Raw genomic sequence first — 17,246 nt, forward strand, 5'->3', positions numbered from 1 at the left:
TGCCACAGCTTGCCAGGTTTGTGTTGGCAGGGTGGGAGCACCCCCAGCTGGGTGCCAGGGGACAGCCCACCCTGCTGGGACACTTCAGCTTGGCTTCACCTGGGCACCACCCTGGGACACACACACTTGCGCTCGACCAGCCGGCGCCTGTTTGTCTTCCTCGTGTAAGGAGAGCCGGGCCAGGGCAGCCGGCCTACTGCCACACCTCCTGGGGAGCCCTGGCGCGGTGACAGCACTGTCACAGCGCTCCCGGTGCGCCCCGAGCCACCCAGGTGAGGCGGGTGGAGCCGCAGCCCCAGCCCGGGGCTGGACGGGAGGTGTGTGGTGCCAGCAGCAGAGCAGGAAGGAAACCTCTTGTGCTGAGGGAAGGAGCTGTCAAGAAGGAGGACAAGCCCATCCTGCAAGGAACTCGCTGGAGCCAGGCTATCCTGCCTCTGAAAAACCAGACTGGAATGGGAAACATGCCTGAGGGAACACCCGTGGTGTGAGCTGGCCGGGGAGGAGCTGGGGCTGGGGGCGTTGGTCCTGCCCGGTGGGATGAAGATGCTGGGGGAGGAGGGAGCTCTGCCCCGCTGGGATTCCCTCGTGGTTCCTGTCCTGGATCATCCACAACGTGCTGATGGGGGCAAAGCAGCAGTGATGTGTCCCCACGGCTTTGTTGGACATGGCAGTAAGACAGAGCTGAGAACTCCTGGCACCAGAGCAATGCCAGCCCAAAGGGCCTCTTGCTGCTTCAGAGAGCACCTGGGCAAGGACTGAAGCCCTGCTGCCACCTGCAAGGGAGGAAGGACATCTGTGTGCCCAAGGCCACAGCCAGGTAATGCCCTCGCTGCCCAGCCGTGTGTGTGTGTGTGTCCCTCCTGTGGCCGTGTCACTCCCTAAGCCCATACGGCACAGACCAGCCTGGAATGATCCTCCTGGGGTGCTTCACCCCAGCCACCCACCCAGCCAGTTCCATGAGTTTTGTGTCTCCGTGGGCAGGATGAGAGGCAGGCAGGACAAGCAGTGGGACAGGATGGCCTTTGTGGCAGGACAAGCAGGGGGACAGGATGGCCTTTGTGGCAGGACAAGCAGTGGGACAGGATGGCCTTTGTGGCAGGACAAGCAGGGGGACAGGATGGCCTTTGTGGCACCAGCCCTGGCCGGGAGCCAGTGGAGCAGGTGCATGTGGGTCCCTGTGCTGCCCTGTCCAGCCCACATCAGAAAGGGTCCCACAAAGGGACCCAGAGGGGAGGGCTGGAAGTGCCAGAGAGTTTGTCCTGGCCCATGGGGAGTTTTGGATCCGGTCACAGACGCTGCCTTGTCCTGCATGAGTCACTGAAAACTCAGAGTCCTTTTCACAGTGACACTTTCTGCACACTGTGGGCCAGCCTGGAAAAACCCCGGTGCTGCCATCCCCTCCCTGTGGTCAGGACAAGGGAACAGCCTCTCTCCTCTCAGTAACTTGTTTATAAGGATGCAAACACCTCACCGAGCAAAAAAAACAACTTCATGCCAAGTAGGCGCTGGTTCCCCATGCCCTAATCTTGGCAACAGCTTCCTCGGTTATGTTTTCATTTCTGTTTTCGCTGCCCCCGTTCCCGAGGCTGAGCAGCTGGTAAGGGACAGCAGAGCAGAGGGGCAGTGCCGGGAACACGCCTGACCTTGGGATAACACGGCGGGAGCCCGGAGCGTTTGGGATGGGCTGTGGGAGCAGCAGGGCATCACCGGGGCTGGACATCGCAGCCGCAGCGATGCCAGGGAGACATGGGGGACCTGTCCCTGCTATGGGTGGCAGGGGCGAGTTTGTGTCCCCTGCTCTCCCGGTGTGTCCCCTGCGCTCCCCCCGCAGCTGCTGCCGGCACGGCGCACCGGGGGCTGGATGGAACGGACCGGGCGGCACCGGGGCCCGGTACAGACCGGGGGATCGGCTGTTCTCGCGGATGGGAGCCCATCCCGGGAGCCGGTGCGGGCGGGGGCGGTGCGCTCGGGGCCAGCCGGTGCCAGCCGGGCCGGCCGCCAGCCCCCCCCGCCCGCCGGGCGTGCGCAGGGACCGCCCCGCTCAGCTTGCCACCGACCGCCGGCTGCCGCGGCCGGGCCCGGGCCCCCGGGGGGGATCAGCCCCGCTCGGGGTCATCCCCCGCTCGGGGTCATCCCCCGCTCGGGATCCCCCCGTGCCCGCCCGGAGCGGCTGCGGTGTCACCGCCCGCAGCGGCGGCAGCGCGGCCGGGCGCGGCGACCTGCGCAACGCCGCCCGCTCCGCAGGTGAGAGCCGGGCCGGGGGCTTTCGGGGGGCAGAGGGGAGGATGGGCTGGCTGAGGAGCGGGGGTGGCACTCCTGGGGCGCGGGGGGAGCTGCGGGCCCCGAGCCGCCGACCCCGGTGCGCGGGTGTCGGGCAGGGCCGAGCCGGTCTCCGCGTCACCGCCAGGGACGCCCGGAGCCCCCGTTAGGGACAGGGATGTCGGGAGCCCCCGTAGGGACAGGGATATTCGGAGCCCCCTTAGGGACACGGATGCTGGCAGCCCCCCTTAGGGACAGGGATATTCGGAGCCCCCGTAGGGACAGGGATGCCCGGAGCCCCCGTAGGGACAGGGATGCCGGCAGCCCCCCGTAGGGACAGGGATATCAAGAGCCCCCTTAGGGACAGGGATATTCGGAGCCCCCTTAGGGACAGGGATGTCGGGAGCCCCCGTAGGGACAGGGATATCAGGAGCCCCCTTAGGGACAGGGATATTCGGAGCCCCCTTAGGGACAGGGATGTCGGGAGCCCCCTTAGGGACAGGGATGCTGGCAGCCCCCCGTAGGAACAGGGATATTCGGAGCCCCCTTAGGGACAGGGATATCAGGAGCCCCTTTAGGGACAGGGATGCTGGCGGCCGCCGAGGCAGCAGTGACAGCTCAAATGCGGGAAGCTGCCTGGGAGGTGGGGCTGGGAAAACGAAACCTGCTCCTGCGCTGTCTGCCTGCTCCAGCGCTGCCCAGAAATGCTGCGCTGTCCCCTTGTCCCTCTGAGGTCTCAGGCCAGGGGGTTGAGGGGAGACATCGAGGTTTCTGCAGCCTGGGGAAACCCGCCAGTGCAGCTCTGCGCTCTGGGGACGCTGCTGCAGCGGCCAGGGACACCCCGATCCAGGCATGCCCCCCTCCAGGGCTCAGGGGCTGCCTCAGATCGGGCCTTTCCTCCTGCCTCCACTGAGCTGCGGTTGTGCTGCCACCCCAGGCAGAGGACGCTGGGTTTGCCCAACAGTCCTTGATGGGAACCCGGGCACCTCCCATCCCGGAGGGTGCAGAAAAGTCTCCTCTCCCCATGTCCCACCGCAGCCGGTGCCATGCCACAGGCAGGGGAGGCAGCCAAATCCCGGAGGGCAGGGATGACAGCTGGCAGGGTGACACGCTCCTGTCGGGCAAGTGGAGGCCCGATGCCACTTCGCTTGCTGTGCCAAGCCCAGCAGTGGGCGTGTGCCAGGAGGGGACATTGGCCCTGCCCACGGCTCGCAGCTGCATCAGCCACTTGTCAGCCGGAGCCGGTGGGGACAGGGACAGGGGCTGCAGCCTCCGAAGTGGGCACCTGGCACGGTGCAGTCCGGCTGTGGAGGTTGGCACTGGCTGGGCAGGCAGGGCAAAGTCTGTGCTGCTGCTTGTGCCATCTGGCTTTGATCTGCCACCTCTGCCGTGCCTTTGCTCCTCTCCTCCTCCGCAGGGAGCCTGGCTGCATTCCTGCCCGGCTGTGCCTGTGCCACACCTCTGTCTCTCAAGGCCTTCCTGCCGGCAGCCCAGCGCTGTTTGTGGTGCTCTGGGAGCTGCTCATCCTCCCTGGTATCAGTTAGAGCAGAGCACATTTCCGGAGGAGAAAATGTCAGGAGTCAGCTCGGATTTTAGAGAGCAGAGGAGAGCGTGCCGTGCCACGCAGGGCCCTGGCATTGCGTACCAGGGCCCTGGCATTGCCATCAGCAGCTCTGCCCACTTCTGCCCCATCCCAGTGGCTTTTAAAGCAGCTCTTGCTGTCACAGAAACATCTCTTGTTCCAGCACTGCAGAACCACTCTTTGTACTTTGAACAGGACCCTTGAATGCCAGGCAGGGTGCCAGGCGCCGGCAGCCAAGGCGGGGAGGGAACAATTGGCCCTGGCAGCAAGGAGCTGGAGCAGAGGTGGCAAACCCTGCTCTGCCCATGGGGACGGGTCCCTACGCAGTCCCAGTGCCGGGTGGCAGCTGCCAGGCCCCTGGTGGCACCTGGGGGCCCCCTCGCCTGCACCCCAGCCCCACACGAGGTCACCAGAGCGTGGGCACGGGTGCGTGGCAAGTCCCTGCCTGCCACACGGGGGTGTCTGCAGCCAGCCTGCTCCTGCCTGGCAGCGCTTCATGGATTTATGGTTTTGGAGCGTGCAGATGGGTTGAGTGTCCCTGGGGATGTGCTCTGGGGTACAGGGGAGGGAGCACGGGCACTGAGATGGGTTGGGCACCAGAGCAGCAGTCCCAGGGCTGCCTTTGCCACCCCTGCAGTGCCCTGCGGAGATGGCGAGTGCAGAGCCCGGCTCTGAGGATGCAGCTGAGGCTGAAGAGGCCGTCTATGAGGTGATGCCCTGCGACAGGACGGAGCTGAGCCAGCGGCTGGCCGTGGAGGAGCTCATCAGCACCGAGGCCAGCTACGTCCACAACATGCAGCTGTGCATGTCCGACATCCGGGCGCACCTCCAGGAGAAGCAGGTGACACGGGGCACCCCTGCCAGGGCTGGGGACTGCAGGGTGACTCTGTCCAGAGCTGTGAGATGCCCAAATCACTGCAGGTGCTCCTTCCACCTTTCTGTGCTTCCCCTCACCAGCCAGGCTCTGGGGTTGGGTGGACGTTGGGTCTGACCCAGCACAGCCATGACCTCAACCTGGGAGCCCAGCCAGGTCTCAGCATTCCCAAAGCCTCCTGAAGCACAGCATCACTCACTGGCGTGGCCCATGGGGCAGGCAGAATGTCACCAGCAGTGCCTCTAAAGCACCTGCTCCATCTCTGATATATCCGCTTAGCCTGGGGCACCTTTGTTCCCTTCAGCTGCCTGAGCTGGACCTGGAAGGACTCTTCTCCAACACCGATGACATCCTCCATGTCTCCAGGAGGTTTCTGAAGGGGCTGGAGGCCACGGCCGGCCAGGGCCAGGAGCAGCTGCTCTCCATCAGTAAGTGGTGCAGTGCCAGTGGCTGCCCCATGCCCCCGTCCGGGGGTGTGCCAGCCCAGCCCCCTGCCCTGACACCTCCTGCTCCTGCCCTGGCTCTGGGGAGGGCTGGTGCCACCACACCCTGTCCACCCACGGGGCAAGGCTGACCTGCCCAGCCTGCAGACAGTGATGGGGACAGCACCAGGCCCAGCTTAGCAGGGTGCCTGGGGGCAGAGCCCTGCCCTGGCATGCCTGGCACTGCTCCACCGGCTTTGTCCTTCCAGCAGGCTGGGGATAAACCCCTGCCTTCTCATGGGAAAGGACCCTCCTCTCCAGCCCCACTCTCCATCCCCAGGCACGCTGTTCCAGGAGTTCAAGGAAGAGATGGAGGCTGTCTACAAGATCTACTGTGCCAGCTACGACCACGCCCTGCAGCTGGTGGAGAGCTACCGCAGGGACCCCCGGCTGCAGGAGGAGATCCTGGACACCCTCAGTGCCACCGTGTAGGTCCCTGCTGCTGAGCCACCGCCTCCCTGTCCCTGTTTCACATCCTGGCTTTGCTCTTCTCCTCTCCGGACAAGCTGCCTGCATGGAGCTGTGTCACCAGGCTGGCTGTCATATCATGGCCACCACCTCTGTGGCATTTCCTGGCGGCCTGTCCTGGACCCTTGGTTCAGAATGTTTTATGATGGATCCCAAAAGAACAGATGGGTGACATCCACATCTGCTGCCTTCCCCAGGGAGGGCACATCCTCCCCACACTGACCAGAGAGACACAGGCTAGCCCTAGGGGACCTGAACTACCAGGGAGGTCACAAACACTGTCACAGGCAGGAGAAGCAGCAGTGGCAGTGGAGGAGCTCCTGGGATTCGCTGCTTGGGGCACAGGCAGTGTGATTCCCAGGAGAGAGATGGGTGCCTTCCTGTGGGTGGGAAGGGAGACACTGCCAACATCCTCCTCTCCTGTGTCCAGGGCTGGACAAGCACAGCGCCGCTCGGGGAGGCAGAACACCCACCCAGGGCTGGCACTGCCCTCGGGGCTGGCAGGGACAGTCCCCCTGCAGCTGGAGGGGAGCAGCCAGAAATGCCCCACAACATCTGGGCTGCTCTCTCCCCTCAAACATTCCCAGAGAAGCCGTGGAGAGCAGCAGGGCAGGAGGGCAGCCCCGCACACCCACCCTGAGCAATGCCCCTCTCCTCCATCAGGCCTCACACGGGTGCATCAGACCTCAGCTTCTTCCTGGTGATGCCCGTGCAGAGGGTCACCAAGTACCCTCTGCTGCTGGGGAAGATCCTGGAGAACACCCCGAGCAGTGCCAGTGCCCACTCAGCCCTGCAGGCAGCAGCTCGTGCCATGGCCCAGGTCAATGCCAACATCAACGAGTACAAACGGCGCCGGGAAGTGGGTGAGCGGCCAGGGCCTTGGTGCAGGAGGGGGGCACAGCACCCAGCCCAACCCCAGTGGTCTCCCGGGCACTTAAATCAGTTCAAAGCTCTCCTGCCCTCCACTTAATCCTGCCTGGTGGAGCTGCAGACTCTGTGCAGGCGGCTCCTGGAGCTGCTCTGGTCCTGTCAGTGCCACTCTGGGCAGGACCCGAAGGCTGCAGGAGCAGGGTGGCATGGAGGGGCTGCTGACAAAACCAGTCTGTCCACATTCCTGGGGCTGGGGAACGGAGAATAACAGTTCTGCCCTTGGGATAGGAGAAATCAGGCTCCCCAGAGATGCGAGCTCACCTTTCTTCCTGGTTTTCCGAGTCCTTTCATTCTTTGATGTGGCTTGTGCTTATCCTGCCCATCTGCCCCCGTGCTGCTCACCTTCCTTGCCTGCTCAGCCATGAAGTCTCCTCTTCTGATCTTTTTTTTTCTCCCCTCATTTTGTGTCCTCCCACCCGAGGCAGCGACCAAATACAACAAGGCCGAGCACCTGACGCTGCGGGACCGCCTGGCGCGCCTCAACACCCACTCCATCGCCAAGAAAACCACGCGCCTCAGCCGGCTCCTCATGCACGAGGCTGGCATCGTGGCCAAGGTGGGCAGCCCTCACCTGCGCCCCGGGCACCTGCTGCCCCTCCCCGGGTCGTTTCTGGGGCATTTTGCTGCTCCTGAAGTGCCTCAGTGGCAGAATGGGGAGCACAGGGCCAGTACGGGGTGGGTTTCCTGCTCCTCCATCGTCCCAATGAGCAGTGGGATAGCAGGGAGCAGGGATGCAGGGATGCAGGGACACACCTCACTCCCCACCCCAGAGCATTGCAGGGCAGCACTTTGGTCCCCAAAGGACCTGCAGGACCCTTGGGCCCCCCAGAAAAGGAAAGACGCCCCAGTGCTCCCCAGCACCACGACCACACCAAGAGCTCTGTTGCTGCCTGCACCAATATTTTGACCCCTTCCCAGATTCATGGAGCTCCCCAGGGTCTGCTCTGCCTGTCCCAGCCCTGTGAGCTCCAGGCAGGTGCCTGGCTGCTGTTCCAGCCCCCAGCGATGGCTATCAGCCCTGCCCGTGCTGGTGACAAGCTGCCTCTCTCCTTACAGACTGAGGACAAGGAATACGATGACCTGGAAGAGAAGTTCCAGTGTGTGGCATCCAGTGTGGCCACGCTGAAGGAGAACATGGCATCCTACCTGGGCCACTTAGAGGTAACACCTTGACCAGGGGTTGGCCCCATCCCCTCAGGAGCTGTTCCTTGGGCTTGTGGAACTCTTTCAAGCCCTGTGGAAAGCAGGGGCTATTGGGGATGTTCAGGGATTTGCAGCTGAGCTGTTGTGTCAGGGAGTTTGCACAACACCCCCAAGGATTGCTCAGGTCCAGGGGAGTTTAAACCAAAGCTGAGGCTTTGACAGCACTGTCTGAGCTGGTGTCATTTGAGAATAATCCGTCCTTAAACTTATCGTTATTTCAAGGTCTTAAATGATTGAAAAGGCCGGGTGTTGTTCAGCCTGGGAATTCTCGCTTTAATAATGTGTATAAGGCAGAAATGTCCCCAGATCAGTCCTGACAACAAATCGCCCTTCTGAAATCACCTGGGTCAGCAGCTGCTACGATTTTCTCATGGAAATCCCTTGGGGCATCTGAGGAAAATGAAAGTCCGAGTGCTGGCAAACCATGCAATCCCCAGACACGGCATTATCAGGAAAGCCTCGGGAAGCGGCCGCGGGTTCAGCAGCAGTTCCTGGGCTGGAAAGACCTTGCAGAAAAGATTGACGAGGGCTGCCCACACAGGATTATCGAGAAGGAGCTAAAGGAGCGCCGTGCTGCCTCCCTTGCAGGCGTTCCTGCTGCCCACCCCGCACCAGCGTGACCTGCAGATGGAGCAGGGGCCAGCCCAGCAGCAGCGCCGCCTCGCCCAGCTCCTGCACAGCACCGTGCTCCCCGAGTTCGTGAGTGCTCCCGCCTTCTGCCAGGGCACACTGGGGCTGGCAGCCAGGAGCCGAGGGTGTCCTCAGAGCTCCCCAGAGCCCCGCTTAGCAGGCAGAGCCGGGAGCGAGGAACGGGATCCGTCTGCAGTCCCTGGCACATGGAGGGAGGGAGCAGCTCCAGGGCAGAAGGGAGGGCAGGGACAGAGGCACAGCAGGAGCGCCGCTCCTGAGCCCACCCAGGGCTGGATGAGTGCAGGGTGTGCCTGATGTGCCTCCAGGGAGATGGGGAGGGACCAGAACACCCCAAGGCAGGGGCAGAGGGCCCTCGAATGGGCTCTGGGCAGGGGTGTGGGGGCAGACTCAGCCGAGGCTGCCCTGAGCCATTCCAGGGTCCTGCCCAGCTGGAGGAAATCTGGAGCAGCTCCGGATTTTCTGAAGCTGCAGAGCTGGATCCAGGCTATTCCAGATTTTAAATCCCAGGAAAAGCAGGGATTGGAAAAAGGTGGGGAACTGAGCTGGCGTTCCCATCAAAAGAGCGAAGGGAAGAGGGAAAAATGGAAAAAAATCAGGATTGGTTTGGGAATTAGAGCTGGGGGGGGATCCCAGTAAATCCTGGATGAGCCTGGAAAAATGCGGGGAAAAATTCCCCATGGGAATTTGTTCTGGGGATAAAATTTCCAGTTTTTCTTTGGAAAATTCCTAGGAATTCAAATAAAAATCAAGGTGGGAGGGTGAGAGAGGGAAATCAGGGAATGGGAATAGAATCATTCCCATCTTTCCATTGTCTTCCATGGAATTCCCATGGGAAAAGCTCCACCCGGATGGGAATCCTTGGAGTCTCCAAGGATGAGCTTCTCCAGATTTTCTCCCTGGATCCCGGAAGGATTTTTTTTGGGAAGTGCTCCCACTACGAGCATTTTTGAGGGATTTTTATCCCTCCAGCTGTTTCCATGGAGCACAAGGCTGGGATTGTGGCAGGTGTCGGCTGGCATCCTGCGTGCCCTCAGGGAAAGATGTCCCCGGTGCTCCCCACTCCACACAAGCCCCTCCCAGCCCCCTGCCCCCCTGCCCCTGGGCTGGCCGCTGCTCCTTCTGGGGGGGCTCACGTGGAAATCGGGGTTCTCACCTGGCAGAAGCGGCGTGTGGACAGGCTGGTGTGGCAGCCCCTGTGCAGCCTCTCAGACATGCTGGAGGGGCCCCAGCAGCTGGTCAAGAAGCGCCTGGACAAGCTGCTGGACTACGAGGAGATCCAGGAGAGGAAGAGCGAGACGGGCAGCGTGAGCTACGATGAGGAGGCTGCCATGAACACCTACCTGGCCATCAATGACCTGCTGGTGGCCGAGCTCCCCCAGTTCAACCAGGTGGCCCTGCAGCTCCTGGGGCAGATCCTGCGCTCCTTCAGCGCCCTGCAGCTGGACTTGGCTGCCCAGGTCCTGCACCACGCAGAAAAGGAGCTGGAGCAGGTGAGTGGGACCCTTCAGGCACAGGAGCTGAGCTAGAACTGCCTTCTCCAGGTTTAGGAGATCTCTCAGACATCAGGGCACTGAAGGTTTGCTGTGGCCCACCTGCCCTTGCAGGCACACAGCTCCCTGTGGAGCATTTGTCAGGATCTCCCGTCCTTCCTGCCTGGAAAAAGCCAGGCTTTCTCTTCTGCACTGTCAGAAACTGTCCTGCTTTCTGTTTGTGGACACTTCTGGTGATTTATTGATGTGCTGCTGTCTGAGAGATCAGTGTGAGCTCAGAGCTCCTGAGAGCCCTGTGCCAGGAAGGCAGGGAGGAGAAAGGCAGCTCCTGGTCCAAGGAAAGCCTTCCCCAGCCCCATCCCCTGGGAGATGTCTCCCAGCGCTCCTCACTGCTCAGAACTCCTCGCTGATGTTTGTAAACACGGGGAGGGAGGGCTGTCAGAAGCCCTGGAGTGAAGCATAGCCCTGGCCTGAGCCAGGACCAGGAGGAGAACGAGGTGCTGCTCAAAGCCAGAGAGGAGCACCTTTGATCCCCTGTGCAAGGTGAATTTAGTGGTCAGGCCTGCTCTCTTGCTTTCTCACCCCTTTTCTTCCTCCTGGTTCCCTTCTGCCTCTACCCAGAGCTCTTCCTCTCTCAGGGAGGATCCTCTCCCTGATCCCAGTCTGTCTCCACAGCTGCCCCATGGGCACATGCCCCTGCCCAGCTTCTGGAAGGTGGTGGAAGACAGCCTGCAGCAGTCGGGGGCTCAGCTCCGTGCCTTCTGCCAGGCCTTTGAGACTGTCACACCCAGCCCTGGCACACAGGTAGGGGCTGGGCAGGGCACGGCTCAGGCCAGCTGGATAGAGAGAGAGGGTGGACTGTGGCTTCCCAGTGCAGAAATGCCCTTGGTGGGGAGGCTGGCTCAGGACGGGGCCCAGGGGGTGCCACAGTATTTCCCCCAAGCCCCTGAGAGCTGGGGATAACCAGGGGAGAAAGAGCTCAGCTCTGCTGGTTCTGGGCTCTCATCTCCAAACCTGGGGTGGAGCAGGGAGCGTGAAGGAGTTTCTGCTCTTCACCTGTCCCCGGGACGTGATCCTGCAGAAAGGAGAGCAGGTGTACCCTGAGGGTCTCATGGAATGCTCCTGTGTCTCGTGCCCCCCTCCAGCCTCTGACCCCTGCTGAGGAGAGGAAGGTCCTTTCCCTCGTGAGCAAGCACGGCCCAGACAAGCTCTACCAAGTGACCAGCAACATCAGTGGCAGCAGAGACTTGGACCTGACCTTGCTGAGGGGACAGATCGTGGCTCTGCTGCAGAGCGCCGACACCAAGGGCAACACCAGCAGGTGGCTGGTGGATGCTGGAGGTACTGTGGGCACCGTGGGCAGCCTCTCCTCACCCTGGCGCCGGGGCCAGACCCACCTGGGTCATTTCCTTATCCTGGATGAAGCAGCAGGCCGTGGTCTCCTGGTGCTCCCTTCCAGGCTGTGCTCAGCCCAAGGCCACCTGAGCTTTGCCACCAGCTGTAGGGTTCAGGTGCCCTGACTGATGCCCCAGGGGAAGCGTCGTGGGTGGGGAAGGAGAATCCACACACTCACAAACACACCGAATTCCCTTTTTGGTGGGGATCTCTCCTGGATATCCCCTAGTGATGGACAGGGCTGCCATGCCATGCCAGGCCACAGCCAAATTGTCATTCCCGTCCCCTCCAGCCGGTGCTGGGAGTGCCAGGCAGCAGGGCCCCATGACCTGTGTGTGTCTGTGTCCTGCAGGGCCCCGAGGGTTCGTTCCTGCTGCGAAGCTCCGGCCCTACAGCCCAGGACAAGTGCAGCAGCCTGTGATGCAGCTGCTGGGCCTGGACGGTGGCACAGAGAAGAGGAGACATTCCTATGCATCCCCTGAAGCTCCCAGGCCACAGGTGGCCACCTTCACCCCAACATTCCAGGTGAGAGTGGGGGACATCCCTGAGGCCATTTCTAGCAACCCCACCAGCTCCCTGCTCGTCCTGGCGTGGGTGGGAAGGTGGACCTGTGTCCACCTGTGCTTTTCCAGGTGTCCTTCTTGCTGGCACCAGGGTGGACAGGGCGAGAGAACTGTCCTTGGTGGGTCCCCAGTCCCTCCATCCACGGCACTGCTGTGCTGCCCTCTGGGAGCTGCCACATCCTTTTCCCCTTAACTCCCAGCTCCAGCCAGGGCTTCCTCCCTCTCTTCCTCCCTCCCTCCTTGCCTGCCTCCCGCAGGTGGTGGCCGGCTTCTCCTTCACCGCCCGGAGCCCGCAGGAGCTGAGCCTGCAGGCGGGGCAGCCCGTGCTGCTGCTGGAGCCCCACGACAAGAAGGGCAGCACGGAGTGGAGCCTGGTGGAGGTGAACGGCCAGAGGGGCTACGTGCCCTCCAGCTACCTGGTGACGGTCCCCGTGCAGGACCCGGCGGGCTGGAGCCTGCCCGTGTGAGCGTGCCAGCCCCGGCAAGGGCAAGGATGGGAGCGGCCAGCTTGGCACCCGAGGACACCTCACAGGAGATGCCGGAGGGAGGCAGCCCCCGGCTGGGAAGGTGGTGGGAGGCACCCGGGGGACACGGGCACGAGGATGGCACTCGGGAGGCACCTTTCGGCGGGAGGTGTGAGGGTGCAGGTCCCGCGTGTGTGTTGGCACAGAGCACAGCAGCAGCAGGGGGTGAGGGCGGGTGGCTGCAGATAGCCAGGGATTTGCTGCAATCCCTGCAGGTGACAAACGCGTCCCGGGGAGATGAGGCAGCGCCGTCCCTGGTTAGAGCAGGATCGAGCAGCAGAGGAGCAGCACTGCAGAGGGGTCCTCAGCCAGGCAGGGGGCACTCGGACACCTGGGCACTGAGCACTGGGGCACTGGGCACCTGAGCACTTGGGCACTGGGCACTGGGCACCTGAGTACCCGAGAATTTGTCTACCTGAGCATCTGATAATTTGGCTACTTGGGCACCTGAGGGCCTGAGAAACTGGGCACCTGAGTACTTGATAATTTGGCTTCCTGGGCACCTCAGTACCTGAGAAACTGGGCACTTGGGCACCTAAGAATTTGGCCACCGGGCAACTGGGCACCCGAGAATTTGGCTACTTGGTCACCTGAGTGCCTGAGAAACTGGGCATCTGACACTTGGGCACTGGGCACATGAGTACCTGAGAATTTGGCTCCCTGGGCACCTGAGCCCCGTGGCAGCGCTGGGCCGCGGCCGCCAGAGGGAGCCCCGCACCAGCTCCCAGTGCCCGCCGGGCTCGTCCCGGGAGCGCCGCTGCGGCACAGCCCGGCTCGTACCGGGAGCGCTGGTGCGGCAGAGCCCGGCTCGTACCGGGAGCGCTGGTGCGGCACTGCCCGGCTCGTCCCGGGAGCGCTGGTGCGGCACAGCCCGGCTCGTCCCGGGAGCGCTGGTGCGGCACAGCCCGGCTCGTCCCGGGAGCGCTGGTGCGGCACTGCCCGGCTCGTACCGGGAGCGCTGCTGCGGCACAGCCCGGCTCGTACCGGGAGCGCTGGTGCGGCACTGCCCGGCTCGTACCGGGAGCGCTGCTGCGGGACAGCCCGGCTCGTACCGGGAGCGCTGGTGCGGGAGTGCGCGGGCACCGCCCGGGGCACCGAGATCGCCACTCCCGGGACTCCCGGCCTTGCGACCCGCACACATCCCCGGCAGGCTGACACAGCTCCCATGGAAGAGGTTTTCGGGAGAATCAGTCCGTGTCGGTCCTCACCCAAGGCTCGGTTTGAGAACGGAGAGAGCCCCCTCCCGCCATTCCCGAGGTATCCGTGCCTCAGTTTCCCCGTGGCTGCACCGTTAGGGGATGCTGACGGGGCTGAGGTGGGCAGCCCTGCCGTGATGCCAGAGGGATCTTGAGGGGCGCCGCGGGACTGGCACGGCACGCTGCCCATCCCTGACCGAGGCCAGTGGAGCGCCCGGCTGGCGTCGCCCCGGCTGCCCTGGGCTCTGGCGCTGCCCGCATCAAAGGTGCCCGCGCCGGCTGGCGAGCGCTGGCACGCCGTGCCCTGCACCCTGCCCTGCCCTGCCCTGCCCTGCCCTGCCCTGCCCTGCCCGGGGGCAGCAGCACGCCCGGCCACCCACGGGCTCCCCGCGGGCCCCGCAGTGCGGCCGGGGCTGCGGGCTGGGCAGCGGGGCAGGGCTGGCACGTCCTGTCCCAACCCTGAGCAGGTGCCAGGCGGGTGGGGACAGCCCCAGCGCTGCCCTGTGCGTCCCCTGGCTGGGGCTGGGGTCTGGTGTGAAGCAGAGTGGGGCTCACCCTCCTTTCACCTGGACCTGTGGGGTGGCTGGGGGGCAGCCACCTCTGCCCAGGTGCCATTGAAAGGCCCGAGGAAATGCTCACCTACACCAAACCTGGCAGGGGACAGCAGTGCCAGAGCTGGGGACATGTCCTGGGGATGCTCCCAGCCTGGGAAAAGGCTGCTGGGCTCCTCAGCAAGGGAGAATGAGTAGGCTGGGGACAAGGGTCACTGAGCAGGGGCTGTGTGTCTGCGCTTGCCCACCCAGCCCAGGCCCCGCAGCCACAGGGCTCACCCCTCCAGCTCCCTGCAGGTGGCTCCTCTGGATTTTTCCATCCCTAATCAAATCCCACCAGGTCGGGTTTCCCTCCCGAGTCACCTTGCTGCCAGCTCGCTGGGGTGCACAAGCAGCCGGCCCCGTGCCAGCCATGGCAGCAGTCGGGCAGGTCCTGCTCCACAGCCCTCGGGGGCCTGGGACCCTCTGGGGGCTGAAAGGTGACGGTGGCACACGGAATGCTGAGCCTGCTGCTGCCTGGGCCCTGATCTTCCCACGGGAAGGAGATCTGGGGCGGTCAGGGACATCCAGCAGGACGAGGGCAATGAGTTCAGGTGGCTCCTCCAGCTGTGGGTGCCGAGGGCTGAGCTGGGCTCTGCAGTTCCCCCAGCCCTGCTGCCAGCCTCGATGGCCAGGGCACCTTCCCCAGGGGTCTGTCCCCAGCACAGGCACTTGGCTGCAGGATTGGGTGCCTGCATCCCTCCCTTCTCCCGTGAATTCACCCCAAGTCACGGCTCTGCTGCTGCCCTGAGCCTGGAAGTGCCCTCTTGGCGTCACGGGAGGGCACGGGGCTCTTCCAGCCCAAACATGAGGGGGATAAAGGGCACAAGCGTGCCTTTAAATAGCCTCTCAAGGACAGGCTCTCCCGGGAGGAATGCTCTGGCTGGCCCGGTGGAACATGCCTGTGCCCGGGGGCACGGGGGGACAGCCGGGCAGGGCTGGCTGCTCGCCGGGACGCCAGGTCAAGGTTAGGCACGGCCCTGGCCCGGTGCCACCGTGCCATGGCCTGGCAGCGGGGAAGCAGAGCCGTGCAAACAGGGAAATGCGTGCCAGGCCAGGCTTTGCCGTGCCCGGGGCTGATCCGGAGGTGGCAGCGGACCTGCCCTCCAGCCCGCCCGGGATTTGGCAGCGGCGCTGCCGGGGCAGCCTCCGGGGCAGCTCCGTTTGTCCCGGAGCGGCTGCTGCGCTCCTGTCCGGCTGATTCATATCCTGGACGTGCAGGCGTTTGGATATTGTCCACCCGCGGGTGTGACAGCGCGGCTGTGTCCCCAGGGCGCGGGTGCCAGCCCGGCCACGTGCCCGGAGCAGCTCCGGCTCTGCTCCCCGGGGACGCGGCGGGGCCACGAAACACATCCCAGGTGAGATGCCGGGATGCCAGGAGGAAGGCTGAGTGCCCAGGTGTCCTTGTGCCCATCGGCTCTGCTGGGGCACCCCGGGGGCAGGGAGGAGTGAGAAAAAGCGGCTGCCACAAGCCCAGGCTCCCAATCCCAGAGCCATCCCCTCAGCACGAGGTGCAGAAAGGAGAGGGCAAAAAGGCTCGGAGGGGAGAGCCAGGAGGAGCAGGGCGGCCGGAAGGGCACAGCCAGCCCGAGTGGCTTTAGGCGCAGAGTTCGAGTTGCCCACGCTGCCAGGCTGAGCTGGCTCCCAGCAGAGCCAGCCTGTGCTGCGATGTTCCCTGCCACCTGCCCACCCCGTGGTGGCCCACGAGGAGCAGCTTGAGCCCCGGGCCACCCTCGCTGGCCCCTCCTGTGCCTGCTGGGACCAGCGTGGCCCGAGGAGGGGCTGAGCCCCACGGAGAGCGAGCCCGGGGCTGCGGAGCAGGAGAGGAGCTGCGAACAGCAGCGCTCGCTCCAGGCTGGTGCAGCTGGCACCTGAATTGTCTAATAAAGTGTGAAATTGCTTTCATGCTCTGCTACCTTTGCTGAGCTGGACCGTCATTACAGCCCCCCCGCGCCGGCTGCGCCGTGTCCCGCTGTGGCGGTGGTGGCACTGCCAGCTGAGCCCCTGCCTGGCACTGCCCCCAGCGCCCCTCTGCCGGGGGCTGCCAGTGCTGCCAGCGTCCCCTCCCTGCCCCGCAGCCCCTCTGCTGGGCGGGGGCATCACCGGGATGGGGGCAGGGGATGGAGATCACCCTGCCGTGGGGCTGGGGTGGATCCCTGCTATGGGGCTGGGGTGGATCCGTGCTGTGGGGCTGGATCCCTGCTATGGGGATGGATCCCTGCTGTGGGGTTGGATCCCTGCTATGGGGCTGGATCCGTGCTGTGGGGCTGGGGTGGATCCCTGCCATGGGGCTGGATCTCTGCCGTGGGGCTGGATCCCTGCTATGGGGATGGATCCCTGCCGTGGGGATGGATCCCTGCCGTGAAGCTGGGATGGATCCCTGCCATGGGGATGGATCCCTGCTGTGGGGCTGGGGTGGATCCCTGCCATGGGGATGGATCCGTGCTATGGGGCTGGGATGGATCCCTGCCATGGGGATGGATCCCTGCTATGGGGCTGGGATGGATCTCTGCCATGGGGATGGATCCCTGCCATGGGGCTGGATCCCTGCCGTGGGGCTGGGGGCTGCTGTGGGGCTGGGGGCTGCCGTGGGTCTGGGGGCTGCCGTCCCGCCCCCTTGTGGCACAGGATGCCCCGGGGCGCCGGGATCAGCTCAGGTCGGGGCCCTGCCCTGCGGCTGTGCCGCTGCCAGAGCCCTGCCCGTGCCCATCAGATTGGGTCCATCCGGCCGTGCCCGGAGCCGCCCCGAGGCTGCCGAGAGCTCCCACCTCGGCAGGGACAGAGGGACAGCCCGTCCTCCAGGGACAGAGGGACAGCTCGGCCCCCCTCGCCGGTGGGTGACGGATTGCTCCTGAGCCACCTGGCTGTGCACAGAAACTGTTCTCCACCTCTATTAACAGCAATCAATCATCCTGCTCTGGCCAGGGGATGTGTGAGGTTTTCCAGGGCTGGGGAGCTGGTGGGGCTGGCAGGGGGATTTTGGGGGGCTCCCCTGAGAGGTGGTGGCTTCCCTCCTGCTCTGCCCCCCAGGAGGGCAAT

General features: G+C 64.2%; 1 protein-coding gene across 2 annotated transcripts; it reads left to right on the forward strand.

Moving 5' to 3' along the window:
* Positions 1–271: 271 nt before the first annotated feature.
* Positions 272–16,120, forward strand: ARHGEF37 (Rho guanine nucleotide exchange factor 37). 2 transcript variants are annotated; one of them, XM_038150403.1, is made up of 13 exons: positions 272–817; positions 4,479–4,682; positions 5,020–5,143; positions 5,478–5,625; positions 6,329–6,528; positions 7,021–7,151; positions 7,652–7,756; positions 8,387–8,497; positions 9,610–9,939; positions 10,615–10,743; positions 11,085–11,280; positions 11,687–11,859; positions 12,155–16,120. In XM_038150403.1, exons 2-13 carry the CDS (start codon positions 4,491–4,493, stop codon positions 12,362–12,364), a joined length of 2,049 nt encoding a protein of 682 aa, XP_038006331.1. In that variant the 5' UTR covers positions 272–817; positions 4,479–4,490; the 3' UTR covers positions 12,365–16,120. The 2 variants fall into 2 exon arrangements, with proteins under 2 accessions (XP_038006331.1, XP_038006330.1); XM_038150402.1 differs by lacking the exon at positions 272–817 and adding an exon at positions 2,005–2,244.
* The last annotated feature ends 1,126 nt before the right edge of the window (positions 16,121–17,246 follow it).

Source organism: Motacilla alba, chromosome 13 (assembly GCF_015832195.1).
Source record: "Motacilla alba alba isolate MOTALB_02 chromosome 13, Motacilla_alba_V1.0_pri, whole genome shotgun sequence".
Taxonomy (NCBI): Eukaryota; Metazoa; Chordata; class Aves; order Passeriformes; family Motacillidae; genus Motacilla; species Motacilla alba.

Excerpts from the sequence above, each read along its gene's own strand:
- ARHGEF37 (XM_038150403.1), top strand. The coding sequence starts at position 4,491 with ATGGCGAGTGCAGAGCCCGGCTCTGAGGATGCAGCTGAGGCTGAAGAG. Across the intron at positions 5,144-5,477 it reads GGAGCAGCTGCTCTCCATCA|GCACGCTGTTCCAGGAGTTC; the intron begins GTAAGTGGTGCA and ends CTCCATCCCCAG. Across the intron at positions 9,940-10,614 it reads CAGAAAAGGAGCTGGAGCAG|CTGCCCCATGGGCACATGCC; the intron begins GTGAGTGGGACC and ends CTGTCTCCACAG.